We start from the raw sequence: 23,101 nt of genomic DNA, 5'->3' as shown, positions 1-23,101 counted from the left end.
TTCCCGCGGCGCCGGTAGCTCCCCTCATCAACCTTGACGGAAATTGCAGCCGTGCACTGGCGCGACGGCGTGTGGCACGCACGAGAGACGTGTGAGGATGATCAGCGCGGCGCCCTCCGGTCCTAGCCCCTACGCACAAGTACAAGCTATAGCATGCGTAGTTTTGTGGCTGCGGATGAAGAGGCGGGCGGGTAGGCAGGCTAGGCATACGGCATACGTGCGCGAGGGATCGGATAGATATGATGGCGAGTCGAACTAGGCCACTCCGATCGATCCACCGGCTCACCTAAACCTGACCTTCCGGCGAAGGCGAATGCATGCAGCAATACGGATCCGGCGAGGCACGCGGCTGTATGGGCAAGTAGGCAGGCGACCCCTCCGAGCTGCACCGGTACGTATATTTGCAGCCGCGTCACCACCGTGCATGAGGTCATCGTGCGCCGCGTACGTACCGGCCACGTACACGTATTTTCGTGCCACCACGACGGGAAAAAAAATTGATGCAAACATCGTACCTCTCTGCATACAGGTGTCCGGTCAACATAATCCACCCGCTCATGGTAGAGCAGAAAAGCAGCGGACGTGGGAGACAACCCGCGTTCAATTAATTTGACTAGACACGTGGCAATCATCTATGACATATATGTAGGAAAGCATGATGATATAATTTGCACTGAATTTTTTTTCCACCACGATGCGCACGTGTACGCCACGTTTCGACACGGACTTTGATGACCCCTTTCTTTTTGTATACGGTATGTAGCATGGCGAGAGCACATGCTGTAAGTACAAAATATATTCTTCTAATATAAACGACCTGTTTTGTGACAAGAAGGATGTGACTCTTTCTTGCGATAAGAGAATGGGTTTATTCCTACCTCGCTTATTTCTTTCTTGTTCCAAGATCTATCTTTGCTTATTTTAGCATTACGCAGGAAGCGTGCGTGAATTCTGGGACGGAAGATCCATCGACCTAATCCCAAATTTCTGCACATTGGCGATAAAAATGACAACGGGTAAAATCCGCGCGGATATAGAAATCGCAAACCTGCACCCGCGACAATATATTTGTGCCCGCGCCAGCGCCCGCCACCCGCCACGGGCAGCACTATGTGCCCGCGCCCGCTATCTGCGGGCATGTTTTTGCCCGTGGGCATGCCCGCATATCCGCGGCGGCGGGACAGAGACGGCAGCCTGCGCGGCGAGGATGGTGGCCTGGGTTAGAGCTTTGGAGCAGGGAGGATGGCGGCCGACGTCTGAGCCTCGGAGCGGGGAGGACGGCGGCCGGCGAAGGAGCCTCGGTGTGGGGAGGCCGGTGTCCGACGACCGGCGTCGGAGGGGGGAGGCCTGGGTCGGAGCTTTGGAGCAGGGAGGATGGCGCCCGGCGAAGGAGCCTCGGACCAGGGAGGACGGCGGCCGGCGAAGGAGCCTCGGACCTCGGTGTGGGGAGCCGCGAGTGGGGAACTGGGGGCTGGGGGTCTGACCGTCTGAGGGAGGCCGGAGTGGAGGAGCGACGGCGCTGGGGAGGCCGGAGCCCGGAGGTGCGATGTGCCGATGCCGCTGGGGTCTGGGGACGCGCGACGCCGATGGGGAGGCCAGACTCCGGAGGCGCAACTTGGGGTCGCGCGGTCGCGTGGCCGCGTCACCGCGTGGATGAGCTCGTGAGGGTGAGTGGGTAACGGCGGCCGGTGGTGGTGGTGGGAGTGGGATGGGATTGGAAATTTGGGATGACGGATGAGTGAACTCAAACCCTAGAATCTGAAGGTTATATAGCTCTTACATAGTGGCCCCACATGTCAGTGCGGGGTTCGTGGGTTTGCGAATGCGGGCATGCTCTTTTTTTACCCGTTTACCTTTGCCCGCTGGGCACAACTCTATGCCCGCGCCCGTACCCGCGGACACAGATTCACGGCCGTATCCACGTCCACCGGGTCGATGCCCACAGGTACACTGTTTTTTTTTCCGTTGCCATCTTTAATTGGCGAGCCGTAGTGTGTGCATTTTTAATGGGCATATGGCAGACGGCTGCAAGCCTGAACCTGCGCACGTACGGTACGGCCGGAACAGGCGGGAGAACTCGATAGACACGAGCACTGACACAGTGACACCGATCAGTAGAGAAGTAGCGATGGTGAGGTCAGCCGGGCTGGACTCTTTCCCGTAGGCCCTAGGCTAGCCTTGGCAACGGCGGAACGGGCGCCCGTCGCCAGCTCGGCCGCGGCCCGGGAGTCAGAGAAAGCGGGAGGCCGCGTTTAGTTTAGGCTCGTGGGCCCGGCATACGTGGCTGCGCGGCAGGCCCACCAGAAACGTGGCCGCCTGCGGCGGGGGCCCGCGCGCCCGCTCTCTCCCCCATCGCACCCAACGGTTATTTTTCTGACCGTTTGAACCTCGGCTCCCCGCCGCGTCAGTTTCGTTCGGAGCTCTGTCCCGCACCAGCCAGCAGGGCTGCAGAGTCCGGGACACACACAGGTAACAGGTTGCTGATAGCTGGAGTGAATGAACCCCACATGGCCCAAAACTGTGCGAATGCAATGGCCATGACACGGTCCAGCGCTGTCGAACGACGGAACGAGACCCTGCTACACTCACTCGTCCCGAGCCGTCTGATCAATGCGTTGGCCGGTGGACAGACGCCATCGTGTGGACGAGGACGACCCCCTCCGATGCGGGAAACTCGCGCGGAATTCCCGTGGGCGTTCGAGCCGCAGCCTCTGCCTCCCGGGGAGGTCGCCGTCCACTTGTCTGTCGCCACCGGCCATAAACCCTGGCGTCCCCACGGTCACACTCTCTCCACTGATCTCGACCTGGACCTTTCTAACGAAGCAAGCCATTCCCAGGCACAGGCACGCAGACGCTCTACACTGCACCACGCCAGTACGCCACCACCCGCATCTCCCACCGTTCACGCGGGCCTCATCCGATGGCCCGCGTCTCGCCATCGGCCCGGCCCCCCTCGTTATAAATTCCTCGCCCCACCACGCCCACCTCCCTGCTCGCTCGGCGCTCGCTTCCCTTCCTTCCGTTTCGCTAGCTGCCGCGCACGCCGCACACGGTCGAGGAGACGAGGGTACGGCAAGGGCGCGGCGCTTGGCTCGTGCTGGGTTCGGGGGAGGAGCTGGAACCGCGGGCGAGGAGAAGTAGAAGACGGCGGGGAGGAGATCGATGGGGTACGCACTGACCGTGAAGGCGGCGGCGGCGGCGCTGCTGACGGCCGTGGGCGTGCGGTTCCTGGGCCCCCCCGCGGCGGCGTTCGTGGCGGAGGAGCTGCCGCGCGCCCGCGCCGTGGCCACTGTTAGATTGATCTCTTGACCAGTAGGCCCAACGGCCTATTGGGCCTTGGTCTCGCGCCCTGATCGGGGGCGCCCAACCCTACATGGTTGGTGGGCCCCCGTCGCACTGCGCTATATAGAGAGGTGGGGGCCGGCGGCTCAAAGTACGAGGTTCGCCGTGAGCCGCAAACCCACCGACAAAACCCTAGACCGATCTACGAGGGCGCGCAGCCAGCGACGGGAAGCTCCGCTGATCCTCGCCGTCGCCACTGCTACGCCCGACCTCACTGCATCGACGTCCGTGCAACCTCTACTCCACCCGTCGCTGCCCGTGTGCTGCCTCCATCACCGAACCCGCGATGGCTAGCACAACCGCGACATCATCTGGAGGCTCAGGTTCATCACCAGCCCTCTCTCTCCCCTATCTCCCTCTCGGTGTAGTATTCTAGGTCTAAATGTGCATGTGCTTTCACGGTTCTATGAGTTCACCGGCCTAGATCTACTCTAGTTGATCCACTGAAAATCAACAATGGTACCAGAGCCATACTAGCTTGTGGATCTAGAACGGGTACCGATTAGAAAAAGAAAAGTTGATTAGATCCAGTGTGGATCTAAGCAGAAAAGGGGTCACCCGACTTTCGGTTGAACCCTAACTCGATCCGTCGGATCCGAGAAAAGAAGAAGGGCTCGGTTTTTCTTACAAAGAACGAACCCTAAAACCCGAAGGTGATTCGGGGAAAAGAAAACAGTGCCGTCTCCACCCTAACCCTAACCCTAATCGTCAAATCGGGCAAAAATCCGAACAAATGAATCAAAGAAAGGGGAAGAGGGTGGCTCGGTCACCTCGCCGTCGAGCAGGCCGGCGAGCGGGGGAAAAGAAAAGGAACCGATTTCAAATCGGAAAAAACCAAAACCTAACCCTAAAAAGGAACCCTAACCCTAAAAGAAGCCAACCTGGGCTCTTACCCACCGCCGGCGGCATCGCCACCGCGCGGATAGAAGACCGCGGCGTCGCTCCCGAACGGCGCGCGGGACAGGGCCGAGATCCGCGCTGCTCCCCGCCAAGCGGTCCCGGCAACAGGGCACCACCCTGCGGCCCCTCGACGGCGACGTGCTCAGCCTCGGGCGAGCACGCACGCCGGCGAGAGGGCGCTGGACGGTGCCGCCCTTCTTCTCCCTCGGCCACGGTGGACGGCCGCTGCTGCGGGTTTTTTTTTTCTCCGAGCTGCGCTGTTGAATGAGAGAGAAGGGGAGGCAGAGAAATGAGGCTAGGGTTTCTCGGGTAGGCGCCGACCGACGGGGTTTTTTATCCCTGCGAAATCGACGGACGACCGTCGGATCGCGACGTACGGTGGCGATCAATCGGGCCGGCTCTAGGCCCAGGCGGGAATGGATGCGCGGCCGAATTCCCGGCCCAGGCCCAGGTTGCGGCCTGGGCGCGGGGGAGCGCTGGGGCGCGCGGCTGGGCCGCAATAGCGGGGAAGCGCTGGGGCGCGCGGCTGGGTCGCAAGCCGCCGGGCCGGGAGTGCTGGCTGGCGCGCGCGCGCGAGAAAAAAAAGGCCATGGGCCGAAGAAAAGGTGGGCCGCGCGTGTGCTGGCTGGGCCGAAATGGCCAAGTGAACAGTAAAGTAACAGTTTTGTTTTTCTTATTTTCCAGAAAACAGTTTGATCGATTTGAATTGATTTTTATGACAATTTTCTGTACAAAATTTATCCAACGATATTTTTTGTTCAGTAAACAGTAAATTTTGCTTCTGGAAAATAGGAAAAAGATTATAAAATGCTAAAGTTTCCGCTGCGTATTTAAAGATGTAATTTTCATTATTAAATTCGAACCAACGGGAGAATTTAATTTTGAAAATGGATATGTTTTAAATTGATTATAATGTTGTTATTATTCTGACCAACGTTGATTAATGACAATATTATAATGTTTTTTGTTATACATTAATTCTATTTCTGCCCAACGGTGATGTAGAATTAGTGTAGAAAATAATTGTATGTTTTAATTTTGACCAACGTTAAACTAAGGCATGCAATTATTGTCGTTATTTCTGTTCTCACCCTATTTGAATTATGTTTTCAGGAGGATACAACTTGATGAGTTGTATCAAAGAAATCCCCACTCTAAAAGGTGATAACTATATTGAGTGAAAGAAAAAGATAGACCTGGCCTTTATCCTCGCTGAGGTGGACTGGGTTGTCACCACACCGTGCCCTAAAGAACCTGTGGCACCGGTGAGGGAGACAGATGAGACTGATGCTGCATGGCAGAACAGAGAGCGGGATTTTGCTCCCGTAAAGATGTCCTATGACCTTGAGCATAGGAAATGGGTCACTGCCAACAAGAAGTGTCTGGCAGTGATAAAGAACACAATTGAGCCTGCTATTGTGGGCTCAATTCCAGACTGTGACACGGTCACAGAGTACCTAGACAGAATAAAGAGTCAGTTCACTGGCTCTTCAAAGACATATGCAACCCAGCTGATCAAGCAGCTGGTCACAGAAAGGTACTCTGGTGGCGGCAGTGGCATTAGAGAGCACATACTGAGAATGAGCAATCTGGCATCTAAGCTCAAACCAATGGATTTGGCACTCAAGGATGAGTTTCTTATTCATTTGATTTTTGCTTCTTTGCCCAAAGAATTTGACACATTTGTTGTTAACTACAACATACAGCCTGAAAAATGGGATTTGGAAAAGCTCATAGCCATGTGTGTGCAGGAGGAGGAAAGAATAAAAGTTTCACAAGGTGGTTCTGTGAACTACCTAAAAGATAAGAAAAAGAACTATAATAACAGTTCTTCCTCCAAATCATCTAGAAAAGGTCCCATGCAACAGTCTCAGAACCAGCAATTCCCAGTGGCTAAAGACCAGTGTCTCCACTGCAAGAAGACAGGACATTATAAAAGGAATTGTCCTGATTTCTTAAAGATGATTATGAAGAATAAAGGTGAGAACATTATTACGTTCGTAAATGAATCCTTGTATGTAAAGTTTTCAAAATCTACTTGGTGGATTGATTCAGGTGCAACTATTCATGTTGCTAATTCATTACAGGGATTCCGTTCGATGAGAACTTTGCAAAGAAGCGAAAGTTTCATTAAAGTCGCAAATGGAGAACAAGCAGATGTTGAGGCCGTTGGTGATCTTCCATTAGAGCTTGCTGATGGCTTCATAATTATTCTTAGAGATGTTCTTTATGTACCTTCTTTGCAAAGAAATTTGATTAGTGTTTCAAAGTTGGACCATGATGGTTATGATTGCCACTTTGGAAATGGCAAATGTCAGATATTGTTTAATAATAAATGTATTGGTCTTGCCTTCCGACAAGACGAGCTTTATTTGTTATCACTTCGTGAAAATGTTAATTCCGTATGTGATGTGAATGAAAATGTATCCTCATCGAACAATGGAAATAGAAAACGAAAGAGAGCTCAAGATGCGTTGTCGAAATTATGGCACTGTCGTTTAGGCCATATTTCGAGGGGGAGAATAGAAAGACTAGTTAAGAATGATATTCTTCCTCCATTAGAGCTCTCAGAGTTAGAACAATGTAGAGATTGCATAAAAGGAAAGTATGTAAAGAAAATTAAGAAAGATGCCAAACGAAGCACAGGAATTCTACAGATTATTCACACAGACATATGTGGTCCTTTTCCTGTGAAAAGTGTGGATGGTTATGATTCATTCATAACATTCACAGACGATTACTCTCGGTTTGGCTACATTTATCCAATTAAAGAAAGAACAGAAGCGTTGGATAAATTTAAAATATTTAAAGTAGAAGTTGAAAATCAGCATGATTTAAAGATTAAGATAGTCAGGTCTGACCGTGGAGGAGAGTACTACGGTCGGCATACCCCATATGGACAAGTTCCTGGACCTTTTGCAAGGTTCTTACAGGAGAATGGTATAGTCGCCCAGTATTCAACACCGGGCGAACCTCAGCAGAATGGAGTAGCTGAAAGGCGTAACCGTACCCTGATGGATATGGTGCGTAGTATGATAAGTTACTCCACTTTACCCACGAGTCTGTGGATGGAGGCGTTAAAAACCGCCATTCATATTCTCAATAGAGTACCAAGTAAGTCGGTGCCCAAAACACCGTATGAGTTATGGACAGGAAGAGTACCCTCGCTTAACCACTTGCGTGTGTGGGGGAGCCCTGCTGAGGCTAAAGTTTTTAACCCAAACATTGGGAAGCTAGATCCCAAAACAGTGAGTTGTCATTTCATTGGCTACCCAGAAAAGTCAAAAGGTTTTCGTTTCTACTGTCCTAACAGACATACAAAGTTTGTGGAAACGAGACACGCTGTCTTCCTAGAGGATGAAATGATAAGGGGAAGCATGGTAGCTCGAGAAATTGACCTTGAAGAGAAGCGGGTGTTTGCACCCACTCCGATCATTCATGAGCCATTTTTCTCACTACCTGCTGTTGCTGCACCAACAGGACAAGACACTGTGGTGCCAGCACCTGTTGTTATCCCGCCTGTGGCAACAATGAATGATGATGAGGAACCTGTGGCTCAGGATCCTATAGAACCTATTGCCACACATGAGGGGGAGCAACAACAGCCTCAAACAGAAAATGTGCCAATTGAGGAGGCCCCTAGAAGGTCTCAAAGAGTTAGAAAATCAGCTATTCCTGCTGATTATGAAGTGTACAACACTGAAGAATTTCAAATGGAGGATGATCCCACCTCATTTGAAGAAGCCATGAAAAGTGACCATTCATCAAAGTGGCTTGAGGCCATGGAAGATGAGATGAGATCAATGAATGCAAATAAAGTTTGGGATTTGGAGATAATTCCTAAAGGAGCCAAAACAGTAGGCTGTAAATGGGTCTACAAAACAAAACTTGACTCTCAAGGGAATATAGAGAGATATAAAGCCCGACTTGTGGCAAAAGGCTTTACACAAAGAGAAGGGATTGATTACAATGAGACCTTTTCTCCAGTCTCATGTAAGGATTCCTTCAGAATCATAATGGCATTAGCGGCACATTACGATTTGGAATTACACCAGATGGATGTAAAGACGGCATTTCTCAACGGAGACTTAGAGGAAAATGTTTACATGGCACAACCGAAAGGTTTTGTCATAGAAGGAAAAGAACGTTTGGGATGCCGCCTAAAGAAATCTATTTATGGATTAAAACAAGCTTCAAGACAGTGGTACTTGAAGTTTGATCAGACAATAAAGAATTTTGGGTTTAAAGATAATGTTGAGGACAATTGTGTCTACGCAAAGTTTAAGAATGGGAAGTTTATCTTCCTTGTCCTGTATGTGGATGATATCTTACTTGCTAGTAGTGATGTCAGTCTACTACTGGAAACAAAGAAGTTTTTGTCCTCAAAGTTTGATATGAAAGATCTTGGTGAAGCTTCGTTCGTTCTAGGGATCGAGATTCATCGAGATAGAAGTAAAGGGGTATTAGGACTGTCACAAAAGGCATACATAGAAAAAGTCTTAAAGAAATTTAGTATGCACAAATGTAGTTCCTCACCTGCTCCTATAGTCAAGGGCGACAGATATGGGGATTTTCAATGCCCCAGGAACCAATATGAGATCGATCAAATGAAAGTGGTTCCATATGCTTCAGCTGTCGGAAGCTTGCAATATGCTCAAGTGTGTACGCGCCCTGACTTGGCATTTGTTACCGGGTTACTTGGCAGATTCCAGAGCAATCCTGGAATAGAACATTAGAAATTGGTAAAGAAAGTCTTGCGTTATTTGCAAGGAACGAAAGGCCTCATGATGACGTATAGAAGATCTGATTCACTCCATATAGTGGGATATTCAGATTCTGATTATGCGGGAGATAATAGAAAATCCACGTCTGGATATGTGTTTACTCTCGCAGGGGGAGCTATTTCATGGAAAAGCTCAAAGCAAACCGTCACTACATCGTCCACAATGTATGCCGAGTTTGTAGCATGTTATGAGGCAACGGGGCAGGTGAACTGGCTAAAGAAGTTCATACCCGGTTTGAAGGTGGTTGACGACATCAATAGACCACTGAAATTATACTGCGATAATAATCCAGCAGTACAGTATGCTCACAACAATAGATCAAGTGGTGCTGCCAAACACATTGACATAAAGTATTATGTTGTGAAGGATAAAGTCCGGGATCAGATGATAAGTCTTGAGCATATAAGTACCGAAAAGATGCTCGCGGATCCGCTTACAAAAGGCTTACCACCCAACGTGTTCAGAGAACATGTAGCCGGCATGGGTTTAAGGGAAAGCCTATAATTCCTGGACTATAAAGGGCCCAAAAGTTAAAGTAACTATTTCAGATCAGAGACGTGCATTGTAGCTGTCAAATCTATCGGCGATTGACCGAGACGATGAAACATGCTCTATGCATCATCTGTGAAGAAATGAGTAAGGTTTAAAGGATTGAAGTTTAAAGTTTAAAGATAAAAGTAATAGTGAGATCAAGGGGGAGAATGTTAGATTGATCTCTTGACCAGTAGGCCCAACGGCCTATTGGGCCTTGGTCTCGCGCCCTGATCGGGGGCGCCCAACCCTACATGGTTGGTGGGCCCCCGTCGCACTGCGCTATATAGAGAGGTGGGGGCCGGCGGCTCAAAGTACGAGGTTCGCCGTGAGCCGCAAACCCACCGACAAAACCCTAGACCGATCTACGAGGGCGCGCAGCCAGCGACGGGAAGCTCCGCTGATCCTCGCCGTCGCCACTGCTACGCCCGACCTCACTGCATCGACGTCCGTGCAACCTCTACTCCACCCGTCGCTGCCCGTGTGCTGCCTCCATCACCGAACCCGCGATGGCTAGCACAACCGCGACATCATCTGGAGGCTCAGGTTCATCACCAGCCCTCTCTCTCCCCTATCTCCCTCTCGGTGTAGTATTCTAGGTCTAAATGTGCATGTGCTTTCACGGTTCTATGAGTTCACCGGCCTAGATCTACTCTAGTTGATCCACTGAAAATCAACAGCCACCACCTGGCTCACTCCGCCGTACCTGTACCTCGTCATCAACGCCATCATCATCTCCATCGCCGCCTCGTCGCGCTTCCAGCCCGGCGGCGGCGGCGGCGGACGTCCGCCGGCCCCTTCGTATGCCGCCGACGCCATCGGAGGAGGAGGAGTAGCGGGCGAGGAGATGGTGCAGGATGGGATCCAGCAGGCGGTTGCGTTGCAGGTGCCCGTGGTGGCAGTGAAGGCCGCGGAGGTCGCTGCTTTCAAGGAGCCTGTGGTGGAGATCCACACTGTAGCGGTGGCGCCGGAAGACGAGGTGGACGAGGACTTTTCGATTTCGAGGTCGACCTGGACGCCGCGTCGGAGGGGCGCGCAGCCGGGGGTGGCGGCAGATGTGGAGACTACTGAGGTGCCGCCGTTCGCGGACCTGACCAACTCCAGGGAGAAGCCGCTGGTCTCGGCGAGGTTCAGCAGGAAGGCGGCCAAACCAAGCCCCGAAGGTAACAACGTTGGTCAGGCACTTTTGCAATCCTCAGCACGATTGAAAAGTCTTCGGAAGCTTAAGCTTTGGCAATTATGTTTTCTACTAGGAATTGCGCCCTTTTTTTTGTCGAATTCAACGAAGATATAGATACAAATGTTTGTTCGTTTGGTACCAACTGGAATTCTGGGCATTGCAGGTAGCCGGGCTCTGCGCGTAGCGCGGCCGCGGAAGGAGGACACGCTGGAGAGCACGTGGAAGGCCATCACGGAGGGCCGGGGCCCGCCGCTAGCTCGGCATCACAAGTCCGACACCTGGGACACCCGCCCTGGGCGACGTCCGTCCGGCGGCGGCAGCAGCGGGGAGGTCGATCCAGCGGCCGTCGCCCCGGCGGGGGCGGCGATGCGGAAGGCCGAGGCTTTCAACGACGGTGGCGCCGGAAGGAGCAAGGCGGTGCCTCCCGCGCCGGTGCGGCGGGAGCCGTCGCTGGGGCAGGACGAGCTGAACCGCCGCGTGGAGGCGTTCATCCACAAGTTCAACATGGAGATGCGGCTGCAGCGGCAGGAGTCGCTCAAGCACTACAACGACATGCTTGGCAGGGGCAGCCGTTACTGAAAGACTTGCTGCAAATATAGCTGCGCCTCGCAAGAAGGGTTCTGGTTTTTTGTTCCGTGATCGTCATCGATTTTGGTTCTTGGTCTCTGTAAGATATGGTTTTGTCAGGTAACGTAAATGGTTTTGTCAAGTAACAAGGGATAGTGATAGATTTTGCACAAGAGAAAGGACATGTTCGATCGTACTTGGTAGCAGTGACAGGTGCTGGTTACTGATGCCCTGAACATCCCCAAAATTCGTTTTGGGTACTCTCAGTTGCTGCTCATCGCATCCCATTTCGTTGGTTCTTTGCTCATTCTGCGTTGTTCTTACACTTGTGCAATCAGCGCGGACGCGGACCTCCTACTGCCCGGCAAGAGCAGGTTCTGTCCCACAGTCGCCTGCAGTCCTGCACTGGAGGGGGGAGGATTTGGCCATCTGAGTTGACCTGACCTCACACAACGCAATCGGTTCACCAACTAACGTCGCACTTGGGCCGTAATCGCGTCATTCAGCCACGGGCCATGTATTTTGATTTTTGAAGTATACTGGTTTAACCAGTCTGGTTAGGATATTTTCCTGAAGTTTGCGCAAACCGTGGTGTTATCCCAGTCTACTCTGCTGACCGAAAACACGCGTACCGGTGTGGCGGACTGGCGCTGCTCGTTTAGTCTACTTTAGGGGTGATTGGGTTGCACAAGGGTCAGCGAGTCGGGATGGAGTTCTTTCCAGCCATGATGATGACACTATGCACTTTGCTATGTTTGGTTGTCTTTGTCGTTGGTTCAGTACAAGATAAGATCGTATTTGGTTGCATACATGCATCAAAGTTTTAAATGTCTGACACATGACTTCTGCACCATGCGTGTATGAAGCCATCCCAGCTCATGAGGGAATGTGAAATTGAGAAGACAGAGACGTAGGGGATAGAGGAGGACGGATGAATGGAACGAAACAGGCAAAACATACGAGGAGGGGAACCACCACAGTGCACCATTCGGTGCCGGATGGGGCTCCAGACAGCGCGAGCAGGGCAACCAATCACCCCATTAGACGCGAATCTTTACAGGCAGCCAGCAAATGGCATCCCTGTCATAAATCATTCTTACATAAACAATGGAGCAAACTCGAAGACAAAGCTCATTCATCCTGAACACACATACGAATGTGGCAATTCCTGCCAACTCCGGGAGAAATATGTGCAGGGTACATTAGCAACTTATGGTTTACATTCAGCCGAAACGAGCTAGTCTTGCAATACATACATGCATACAGGGGTATGCAAGGCCCCATGCAACACCTACGGGTATCCTGCCCTATGGTATACACGATAAACATTACCACTGGAGTCTGAGGGAAAAAGGAAACCGGCTCTATGGTATGGGAAGGTAACAGGTAACAGCTACACTAACACCTCACGGCTCACGCCACATCCTTCTTAAAAAATGGGTATAGACATTCGGAAGGATAGGTTCGATCGGTTATCTATGTCGACTCACCGGAATGATCAGGCAATCCACACGATCCACTCTCTTAACTTGGATTGTCTCGGCTCAACAAACCAGCCGCACCAGATTTTGGTGATTGCTCATCATCCCGATCAGGTTGGATGTTCAGGTCAATATGGTTCTTGACGGGAGAGGATGTCACCTTGTGATCCACGGCCATGTCTTCGGGCCCATCGGCAATTCCATCTGCTTTCCGAGGGGAGCTGGTGGTTGCAGTGGCACTGGCTATTGGCGGGACGGACACAGCTTGTGTGACCTTCTCACTGGATTGGCCAGTCTCTTTCTTGCGAGGCGTATCTGTTGCCGCCTTCTTCTCACGTCGAAGCATGAGCGTCCTGAAGCGGCGGCGAACTGTCATACAAACGTTACAGGTGCATGTCTGCTTGTGCTTTGGACCCTTCCCGCTTGGCGGTTGGATGCAAACGATGCATGAACAGCCGGGACGATGACGAGGATGTTTTGTTGTTGGCTGCGAAGGAAGAGCTTCACCTTCGCCAAGAATTGCAAGGTTTGCAAGTGTGTCCAGCCCATCTGAAGCATCAATAGCATCAGATTCCATCCTCAATTTGGGCTTTTTGGCTACAACAAACCATTAAATACAGTTATAGATTATCGTACAGGTAAATGAAACTTCGAACATACTCCGTTCCAAATTGTAAGTCATTTTGGCTTACTACGTATCTAAACATAATGGTTTGTAGCAAATTGGAACGGAGTAGTAGACATTACACAAACTATCTTACATAGTGTATATCTAGGTATGTAGCAGAAGCTAGTAGACATACCACTATCTTACATAGTAGCAGACATTACACAAACGAAGTAGGCTTTACTACGTATCTAAACATAATGTATATCGAGGTATGTAGCAGAAGCTATGTAAAAGCCAGAACGACTTGCAATTTGGAACGGGGTAGTAGACATCACACAAACTATCTTACATAGAATAATGAAGGGATGTTATGCAAATTGGGCCTACCTTTAAAATGCATGACTCCCACTCCCTTCATTTCTAAATATGTGACCTTTAGGACAAGCTGATTAGTGCATTCTTTGACTAGCTAGCTTGTCCTAAACACCACATATTACAGAGGAACTACAATGCAAGAAATCCCAATACCGCTACCAACAAAAGGACCCAATAGAACGAAAACAAACATAGCCCATTATGTAATGGGTTGGGCAAGCTCCACCATGCATTTTTCTGAAAACACAAGATGAGCTTGGATTTCCTTTTAATGCAGCTAAGTACCTAGCTATAGCATGCACTAGGACTGTGGCATGCCTCGTTACCAGTAGCGATCAGCCATCTTTCATGGTCTAAACTTTTTCTTGTGTTACAGCTCTATGCAGAGTACAAAGTTCATAGTGGATCGATCCACTTTTTCTGTCTGAAATGCATCTTTGGCATTTTTATTTGGAAAGAGACACTAATGAAAATGCTAATTCTACAGAAGCATATATAAAATCTACAGAGGGCATGTGTACCATACCATGTTTTATAGGAATGAGTTCTGCAAGCTCCTCCATACTTATTTCCTGTGCAGGTTCGCAAGAAGACCTAGAAAAAAAATACAGGTGTTTAACTGAATAACTAAGATGTAGTGATGAGTAAACCAAGCAGTTAGCAAAATAACTACTCCATCCGTTCCAAATTATAAGACGTTTTGGCTTTTCTAGATATGTCGTTTTACTTTGTATCTAGACATAGTGTATACATAACAAAAACTATGTATCTAAAAAAGCCAAAACAGCTTATAATTTGGAAGGGAGGGAGAATATTTAGCTGTCTTGACATAACATACAACTAACTGCTCATTTAGATACATGGTTGTCACAATTGTGTATGATGTTCTCATGATGGGGGGAAAACACTATTATTTTTAAAAACATGTCCAGTTTTCAGTTATGTTGCCTATTTAATATAGAAAGGTCATGCAATTCTGTTACCATATAGATATAGAATTTTTAGGACAGATTAATGCTCTAAGGAAATTACCCATATACCCCTATTTATTGAAGATAAACATGACTGCAATCTCAAACTGATATGGTCAAACCTATTGTCCAAGAGGTAAAACATCAAGTTCTTTTTGGACATTTTTTTTAATCCTAGACCATCAATTTTTCTGGGATAGAGGGAGTAATTAGCATATCACCATACATGCATATCTTCTAGAACACCCGAGAAACAAAATTAATACTTTCCACCCAGTGCTAAACACAGTTTAACAGCTGGAAATAATAATTCCAGTACAATCCTAAGCAGCTCCAGTGCTCAATTTCAATAGTGATACTTTAATCCTAGGTTTACTCATTCATAGAAAGCTATCAGCATTCTTCAGCATGCACTTTACATACAGACTCGCATAAAAATTTTCCAAATCCATCACAGAAAAATGCATCTAACGGAAATAATTCCATACAATCCTAAGCAGCTCCAGTGCTCAATTTCAATAGTGATACTTTAATCCTAGGTTTACTCATTCATAGAAAGCTATCAGCATTCTTCAGCATGCACTTTACATACAGACTCGCATAAAATTTTCCAAATCCATCACAGAAAAATGCATCTAACGTTTGGTTCTTGGATGAATCCTTGCCTCGCCTTGACCTAAGCTAGGTGACCGAAGGAAGGTCTTTGGATTCCAGGCAAGTCGTCCTTGGAGTCTACGCTAGCAAGCTTTTTGCTTGCTATGGTGGGAGAGCGATTTTAGCTCACCCGAGCTGGCAAAGTGAGCTCGCTCGTGCAGGCGGCTAGGTAAAACTAGTCTGGGAACTGAACTGATTGATGTAATGTGTTTAGCACTGGGTGCAAACTAATGTGTCCCTATGCATAAATAATCACATAAAAGAATACTGACTAGGTGCTATCATATGGTTGAAGTAAACAAGAAAAAAGTCACACCTTACTACTGCAAGGTACATAGGTGATACTTCAAAACTTACACGAATTCAGCAGCTTATAATCAAATATAACATATCCATGAATTGTATTCTATGGATTAGAGAAAACATTTGCTGGACAAGAGAGTTCTTGAACATATAGGTGGGATTAATTTTGAAGGAATAAAATATATGTGCACATGCAAGTATAGTTGCATCAAGTCAGTGAAAACTGTAATGTGGTGTTCTGAACAGACATTCTATCTAGTACATGTGCAACTGGATTATGTAGTACATACGAGGCTACAGGCATCATATACTTCATAGAACATGTTCAATGATGAAATTCTATGTGATGCCTCTTTTTATATAGCAAGCTTCAGAATTCAGATTAAACAATATCAAGTGATTCTTTGTCTAACATTTTGCTACAGATTTTGATTACACGTACATGGAATAAAATTATTATTACAATCAATACAGCATATACATAAAGACCAGATCACCAGACTGGCTTTTGGGTTAAGATTTATTTCCAAGTACACCACTTTGAATGAAATGCTTTGAACGGAAAAAAATACTTTGCTGCCTTGTGGGACCCATGGATGCAAATATGATTCATCATGTTTTCATATGCCACAAAAAATAAAATGGGCACAAATTGTCTTAAAGGAACAATGAGAGAAGATCACCTTTCTGGATCCCATTTATTGTCAGAGCAGGTCCATTTGGAGGGCAACAGGGCATCTATTGGGAGTTTCCTCCATTTGGAACAATCCTCACATTGGGCCCATTGATGGTTCGAACTGTTAAAGTGTTGTTAATTTAAATTAGTGCCACTGATTCACTTCATAACTCATATCTAGGAAGCATTAACAGCTATTACACATTGAATTTGAACCACTTTCTATGTAAAAACACAAACAAATAGAAGATAGCTTGATACGTATGGTGAGGAAAACAAATGGTATTAGCATGAACATCAACAAAAGCAGTTAACGTTCATCACACCCATTTTAGATTAATAGAAAAGTCACACTTAGAAGCTTTTGAGTTCAAAAAAAAATACCCTGATTTATCTGGTGCAAAGTAAGTCTTCCTTCCAAGTATCGGTGGCTCCTAAAAAACACAGAATTTCAATACAGAAACATGTGTGCTTTATTCTTCTGTATTAAGCAGTAAGAATAAACAGCAAAAGAAGCCAAGCATGCAAATATTGTCCTTGAGACAGATTCTCAGAAACAAGTTTCAATTTCAGGATGCAAATCCACAGTAAGTAAAGTGTTGAAAGAATTGTTATACCTCATATTCCTCGAACTCATGACCATCAACAATAACAATGGACGGGGCCTTAGGAGGAGGGCGAAGCAATTCTTGAGCTTCCTCCCATGTTATCTTCAACTCCATTGATTCCTCATTATCCATCCGTAATCTTTTATTCTTTTGGCCAAGATTAGTTGTTTTTCTCTTGACAGAACCTGGGGAAGAACTAGCAGTTCCTGGCCCTTCCTTCTGTGTTAATCCATCCCTATCCATTTTCGATGCAGTGGCTTGTTCCACAGGACTAGAACCTTTGGTCTCTGTGTTGAACTTGTTTTGACGGGAAACTGCAGCATTTGGACTGGAATCTGGACCAGAAACTTTACCATTTGCTTCTGAAGTTGCTGGGGCACCATTGGCAGGCTTTGTAATTTGCTCCTGTTAAAATGAGACAATGGACAAAAATTATTTTTAGATTAAAACTTTAACAGCCTGTAGTCAACTAATATAGTTGAAGGGGTCAGTTTTTTTAAAAATATCTGCCATTGTAATACAGCATGTATTCGAAATTGAAGGGAAGCTCAAGAATATTGCAGAAAAAATAAATTTAGCAATCAGGAATGTGTAACCACCATTGAAGGGAAAAGAACTGCACAAGAACATTACAGAAACAATAAATTTAGTAATCAGGAATGTATAACCACCATATAGTAGGGTATAAATTTGCTTAGGAAACAATTCAGAACAATCTTTTCTATTACTATCTGTTTCCAATTGACAAAAAAAATCTTCTGGAATCATAGGGGAACTTGAATCTTGAAATTAGAATAGTAGAGATACAGCATACAAACCAATTGCAAAGATTAAACAGGTATGGACAATAAAATAATATTTCATCTGGCATAAGCAAACACTTATAAAATTCGATGCATCTGACTTGTCAGTTCAAAAACAGTATAAGTGTGTGCAATCAATGTGCTAGAGGTTTAATTTTTTAAAGCCCTTTTTATTTTGGAGGAACAATCAGATGTAACTAAGTATTTCAATGTGCATACATGTTCAGAAGAATTATTAGTTGCCTTCCTGAAGCCCATGATCAATTTCCCTTCTGGATCTATTCGACTGAAGGTTACTACAGAAAAAAAAAATAGCATAGGGTTAATAAAACTAGAAAAACGTGATAACTACAAGGATAACAATAGAAGTATGGAAAGATAAAGCAAAACATACTTGGAAGATCATACAGTAAAAAGATTAGCATTGCAGCAAAAGATCAGTCAGGTAACATATTTATATTTAAGACATGCAGTGTGATGGGAATACATAACTAAAACAAATGTTTATCTCATCTCGTGTACAAGAGAACAATTTAGACATGTGCCTCTAAAATGGGCAAGCTGAACCCCAAGTAATGGAAGGAAGACATTTTGTTTATGTATGTGACACTATATACTACCTAGTACCTACTACAGTATCTATTTGTCTAAGAAAAGATATGTACCTGTGTCGCCTGCTTGTAACTGCATTGCCTGAATGCAAGGTGTGACACCCTCCAATACATACATCCTGCTATTGTTATTTGGCCAGAAACGGAATTGGAATATCCATTCTTTACCACTGGCATCCTGAACCTTTAAAGGGAGCCCTTCAGGTTGGGAGATCGGAGGGAAGTATGCCTGTCCAAAATGTTCTTTTCCCATTAGGGAACTTTTTTGGGATAAGGCACACAAAAAAAAAAAAAAAAACCTTAACCAAGTACTGCTTTAATTAGTGTATAATATGATTGTACCCCACGAAAAGAACTCCCAACAGAGTTATCTTAGACAAGTGCTGCTTTCTATAGATACTATGCGATTTAGTCATGCATCTGACAAAATTTAATTCAATAACTATTAACAATTTATGTCATGGCCCAGGATAACAAACAAAGATAAATTTTAGCTCATAGGTTCAAAAAACTAAACTTTCTGACATGGCACAAGATATATGGCAAACCTATTTTTTTATTAAAAAACACACATCAATATACAAACAAACTAGTAGCAAAAGAAGGCAATTTTCCATGCTCAATAACAATACGCCATAGGATAATCACAGGGAATTTTCAAAATAAAAAAATGGCAATCAAATTAATAACTCACCTCAGCACACTTCTTTGGCAAAACTAAACGACCAATCCGCCCAGCATCACTAGCACTCAACATCTTTTCAAACAAAGGAGTAATAACAGAATTTGAACTGTTTGAAAGTTAAGGGAAAACTCAATAGAATTCAAATAAATAACATGTCTATGAAAGTTGAGAATTATGACTAGAGAAAGTAATATCTTTAAGGAAAATTACTCATTAATGTAAGTAGAATATGTCGGATACTCGCTAGATAAGTGCTGTAGCTCTTGATCTGTTATTCTAGGCCAATAGCGGGGAAGTAACTGTGATCTCGCCTTTGCATCCATTCTGGGTCTTCCATTGCGCAATTGTGCTTGGAATTCATTATATCCAGTTACAGTGTGAGAATAGAATTGTTTCTGCAATGAGGAGGAAGCCATTTGTGCTTGCTGCTGAGTAGGTGCAATTCTGATATGGTCTTTCTGTCCATTCTGTGATGCAAAACTAGAATGCCAGTCCAACTGAAAGGGATGGTGGATCATCCTTTAAATTAGACGGATGATGTGAATCAAGCTTGAAGCCAGCATCTGCACTTGTAGAAGCTTCTGGCATCGCCACTTTCCTGGAAGACAAAGAGTCGTTTTCTCCACCATGGTGGCTAGGATCATGAAGATTATTTGGATGTGATCCATCTCTGTGATAGAGGGTATAAGAGTATGCTGGATCCATATTGGTGGGCTGACCGTGCCCATTGGGATCTCTCTCCCTCATAATGTGGTTCATGCCCGCAGGAGTTGTTGGTCTGTCATGCATGTCATCAAATTTCCTTTCCTGGGCATGAATAAAAGTGCGCCCAGGAAGTAACTTTTCACTACCACTAGGCCTATCAAACTCAAAAGCTAGACGCTGCTGCAAATCTGACTGTACACTGGACATGCTCCACAGATTAGTCTGTCTCCACTGACTTGAAATTTGCCCGGAAGGAGGCCTCCAGCTCTTCACAGGAATGTCTCTTCTGTCAGATACATTTTGAGAACTATGAATAGGGGCAGTCCATGCTGGACTTGGTGGTGCCTACGAAGCACAAGCACCAATGGTGGTCAATCAGGGATCAAAACATGAACTAAATTTGAAGAGAACATATGATTAAACTCCCACTATTCAGTTAATATAATAAATGGAACTATGGAAGCCTCTTCAAAATGCAAAATCAACATCCTCAATGTAAATAATTGTCAGCTTCACTAAATAGCATTGGCATAGTCTCAATAAATATGTGACATCCTTGACATATTAACATGACTAAACAAGTTAATTAATGGCACTAGCATGTAGAAGCAGGATATTATCAACATAGGTATCCACCTAACTAATGCTGCCAACCAAATAGCAGCATGTTTGAAACCTCAAAAAGCCAGCACGCAGCCATGGGTACAAGTGGCTCATGTTGCATGCACTTAACACCCCCATCCCATCGTCCCCAATCCCCAATAATAGTAAATCCTCTTGACAGTTGAAAGACATACCATGGCAGCACGGGTGCTCCGAGCACACTTGGCGCAGTCAACCCCACCAGCGTCACGGAGCTGATACTTGTGGATGGACACGATGCAGCCACAATGTACCCTCTGCTCAATCAAAACACAAACCCCTTGCAATCAGCAGGTACAAAAGCAGAGTGACCACCAGTAGGCATAATCAGCATGCAAGAGAAAACACGTACCCTCCCGCAGGATTCACAGTTCCTCCAGCCGCCCTCTTCGGAATGGAACGTTTCGCAGTATATCCCCTGTTCAAACTGAGAACTGGCCACAGAGCAGAGAGCGGAGAGCAGCAGTAAGCCACATGCATGCATGCATCACGAATAAGAGTCGCACGCAAGTCAAAGCACACCAACTTTACATAAAACCCCCGCGTATCCCGCGAAATCGCAACGACGTGGCGATCACTCCACGTAGATCCGGTGGGCGCCATAGGCGAATCCGCCCCCGACGGCGCGAGCTTCCCCGGCACGATTCGAGCATGCGCGACGGCTCGCCGACGGCGCGATTGAGCGGAGAGGGACGGGGAGAGGGAGAGGAAGGTGGTTAAGGGGGGAGGGCACGTACTAGCATCTCCCGCAGAGGTCGGCGTACACGGAGTAGGGCGGGCCCGAGCGGACCTTCCACCCGCGGCGGCCGAAGGAGTTGGGGTCGGGGTCCTTGCAATAGGAGTTCCAGCAGATCGGGCCCCGGTACAGCGGCGGCTGCGGGCCCAGATTCAAGAGCTGCGCCGGCGTCGGCGGTTGCGGGCCGGAAGCGGGACCCGGCGGCGTCTGCGCCTGCGCCTGCGGCTGTGGCGGCGGCGGTTTTGGCTGGATAGGCGGCAGCTGCACCGAGATGGGGGTCGCGGAGACGACCGTGGCGGGCGCAGCGGTGGGGGGCGCGGCGGCCGGCGGCGGGGGAGGCTGCGCCGTCGGCGCCTGCTGTGGCGGCGCCGGGGACGACATGGTCGGGCGCCACACCAAGCCGGCGGCCGCGCTGTGAGGCGAGAGGGGGGTTTGGGGAGGGGGCGTGGGAATCGTGGGGGCGATAGGAAAGACGACGATGGGCAGAGGACGAGACGGGAGACGGAGGAGGAGGTGAGGAGAAGGCTTTTAAAGCGGGCCGCAGGAAAAGCAGCGGCAGTAGTAGTACTACTACCGTCGCTGCTGCTGCTACGTGTACACCGCCTCGCCTAGGTCTCACCACGCCACTGCCAGGACTGTGTATATCGAATATCTGCACTCGTAATTCGAATCATTTCCCTTTACCTTTTTGTTCCTAAACCTAGTCTGCACCTTTTGTTCACTAAACCTGCTCTGTTTTCTTCTAGGTTTATTATCACATCACACTAACCTAAATCGTCAACGTGACGGCGTTGTTCGCCGAGAGCAACCGAGAAACCCAACCACTTTATATCCTGTTATTATCCACAGCTTGTAGGCGACGTGTCTGGGTCGCCGTAGCGGCTTTTTTCATCTCCCCTTTCGCCCCGCGAGAATCGTGCATGCATAGAAATATTAGGGTTTTTTCACCGGCATCGGGAGTTGTTTGGAGTCGTTTTCTATCAAATGGGATAAAGTAAAATAGCTTCACTTGTGAACCCCTAAAAACATGCTCTCACAGTGATTTGGGGTGGGATGGAGCCAAAAAAAAAAGTGGCTTCCTCCTCCTCCAGGCCCCTAAAAACATGTTCTCACAGGGAAGCTATTTTGCCAAACGGTTTACCAAAACCGCTTCAGCTCCACCGGTGGAACTATTCGTGGAGCTGAAGCCAAAAAAAATGACTTCACTAGTGAAGTGAAGCCCTGCCAAACGGGTCCTTATTATTAATATCACCGTCATTTAAGTCAATAAAATAAAATCGCCGAAACACCGAAAATAAAAAAAAGATTTCTTGACAATGCCCTCTTCTAATAAGACTTATCAATTTCTTTTTAAAGTTATAAGACTTGTCAATTAGCACTGACGGCTGCTCGATTTAAGTCTCAGCCCCACCTACATAATAGAACTTTACCTAAAAATTCATGGCGGCTCCAGGGCGAATACGCCGCTGTGGATCCATATAGAACAATCCCCGCCTGGATCCACCCATGCACGTTCAATCCCAAGCCCTCCCGTCGTCCCGGGCCCCCTGTTCTAACACGGCTGCATGCGGCTGTAAAATAAACTAGCGAAAAGGACAACCCCCTGTCGTATAGTCTCGATGCAAGCCACATCGAACACCAACGTGATGGCGTAGGAAATTTTATATTTTATATTTGCTGGATGCTGATGATCGACGTAGCCCTGGCGAATGAATAAAAATCCACAGTACTAGTACACCACAATCATGCTGTAGAAGAGGACGTACCTGGTTACGCACGCACGCTAGCTTACAACGCAATAGCGGAGTTGTTTTACGCCCCCGGCCCCGGCGTCGGGACGAGGCGATCAGGCTCGGACGAGCGGACCAATCGATGCGAGGCAAAGGCGCGGTACCGCCGTACGCGTATGGCTTGTAGGGAGGGGCCAGAGTCGGACG

At 47.5% G+C, this 23,101-nt stretch overlaps 2 protein-coding genes across 2 annotated transcripts; one reads left to right on the top strand and one right to left on the bottom strand.

Annotated features, from left to right (window-relative positions):
- The first annotated feature begins 3,162 nt into the window (after nucleotides 1–3,162).
- On the top strand, nucleotides 3,163–12,283 carry LOC136549050 (uncharacterized). The gene is made up of 4 exons (XM_066540361.1): nucleotides 3,163–3,291; nucleotides 4,688–4,847; nucleotides 10,238–10,720; nucleotides 10,901–12,283. The coding sequence occupies exons 1-4, from the start codon at nucleotides 3,163–3,165 to the stop codon at nucleotides 11,314–11,316; spliced, it is 1,188 nt and encodes a 395-aa protein (XP_066396458.1). The 3' UTR covers nucleotides 11,317–12,283.
- Nucleotides 12,284–12,506: 223 nt separating this feature from the next.
- On the bottom strand, nucleotides 12,507–21,642 carry LOC136550281 (B3 domain-containing protein Os07g0563300-like). The gene is given in 13 exon segments (XM_066541801.1): nucleotides 12,507–13,382; nucleotides 14,297–14,364; nucleotides 16,382–16,495; nucleotides 16,759–16,808; nucleotides 16,992–17,387; nucleotides 18,005–18,081; nucleotides 18,451–18,625; nucleotides 19,091–19,187; nucleotides 19,292–19,567; nucleotides 19,569–20,131; nucleotides 20,584–20,685; nucleotides 20,781–20,862; nucleotides 21,166–21,642. Coding segments are annotated over 13 exon segments (2,934 nt in total). The 5' UTR covers nucleotides 21,546–21,642; the 3' UTR covers nucleotides 12,507–12,828.
- Nucleotides 21,643–23,101: the final 1,459 nt, after the last annotated feature.

The sequence above is a fragment of the Miscanthus floridulus genome, chromosome 4, assembly GCF_019320115.1.
Source record: "Miscanthus floridulus cultivar M001 chromosome 4, ASM1932011v1, whole genome shotgun sequence".
Taxonomy (NCBI): Eukaryota; Viridiplantae; Streptophyta; class Magnoliopsida; order Poales; family Poaceae; genus Miscanthus; species Miscanthus floridulus.
This window is presented reverse-complemented; position numbering and strand designations above follow the sequence as displayed.

Bases quoted from the DNA above. Each gene is read 5' to 3' on its own strand.
- LOC136549050 (XM_066540361.1), top strand. From the start codon at position 3,163: ATGGGGTACGCACTGACCGTGAAGGCGGCGGCGGCGGCGCTGCTGACG. The intron at 3,292-4,687 runs GTTAGATTGATC...TTCCCGGCCCAG, and splicing joins GCGCCCGCGCCGTGGCCACT to GCCCAGGTTGCGGCCTGGGC. The intron at 10,721-10,900 runs GTAACAACGTTG...TGGGCATTGCAG, and splicing joins GGCCAAACCAAGCCCCGAAG to GTAGCCGGGCTCTGCGCGTA.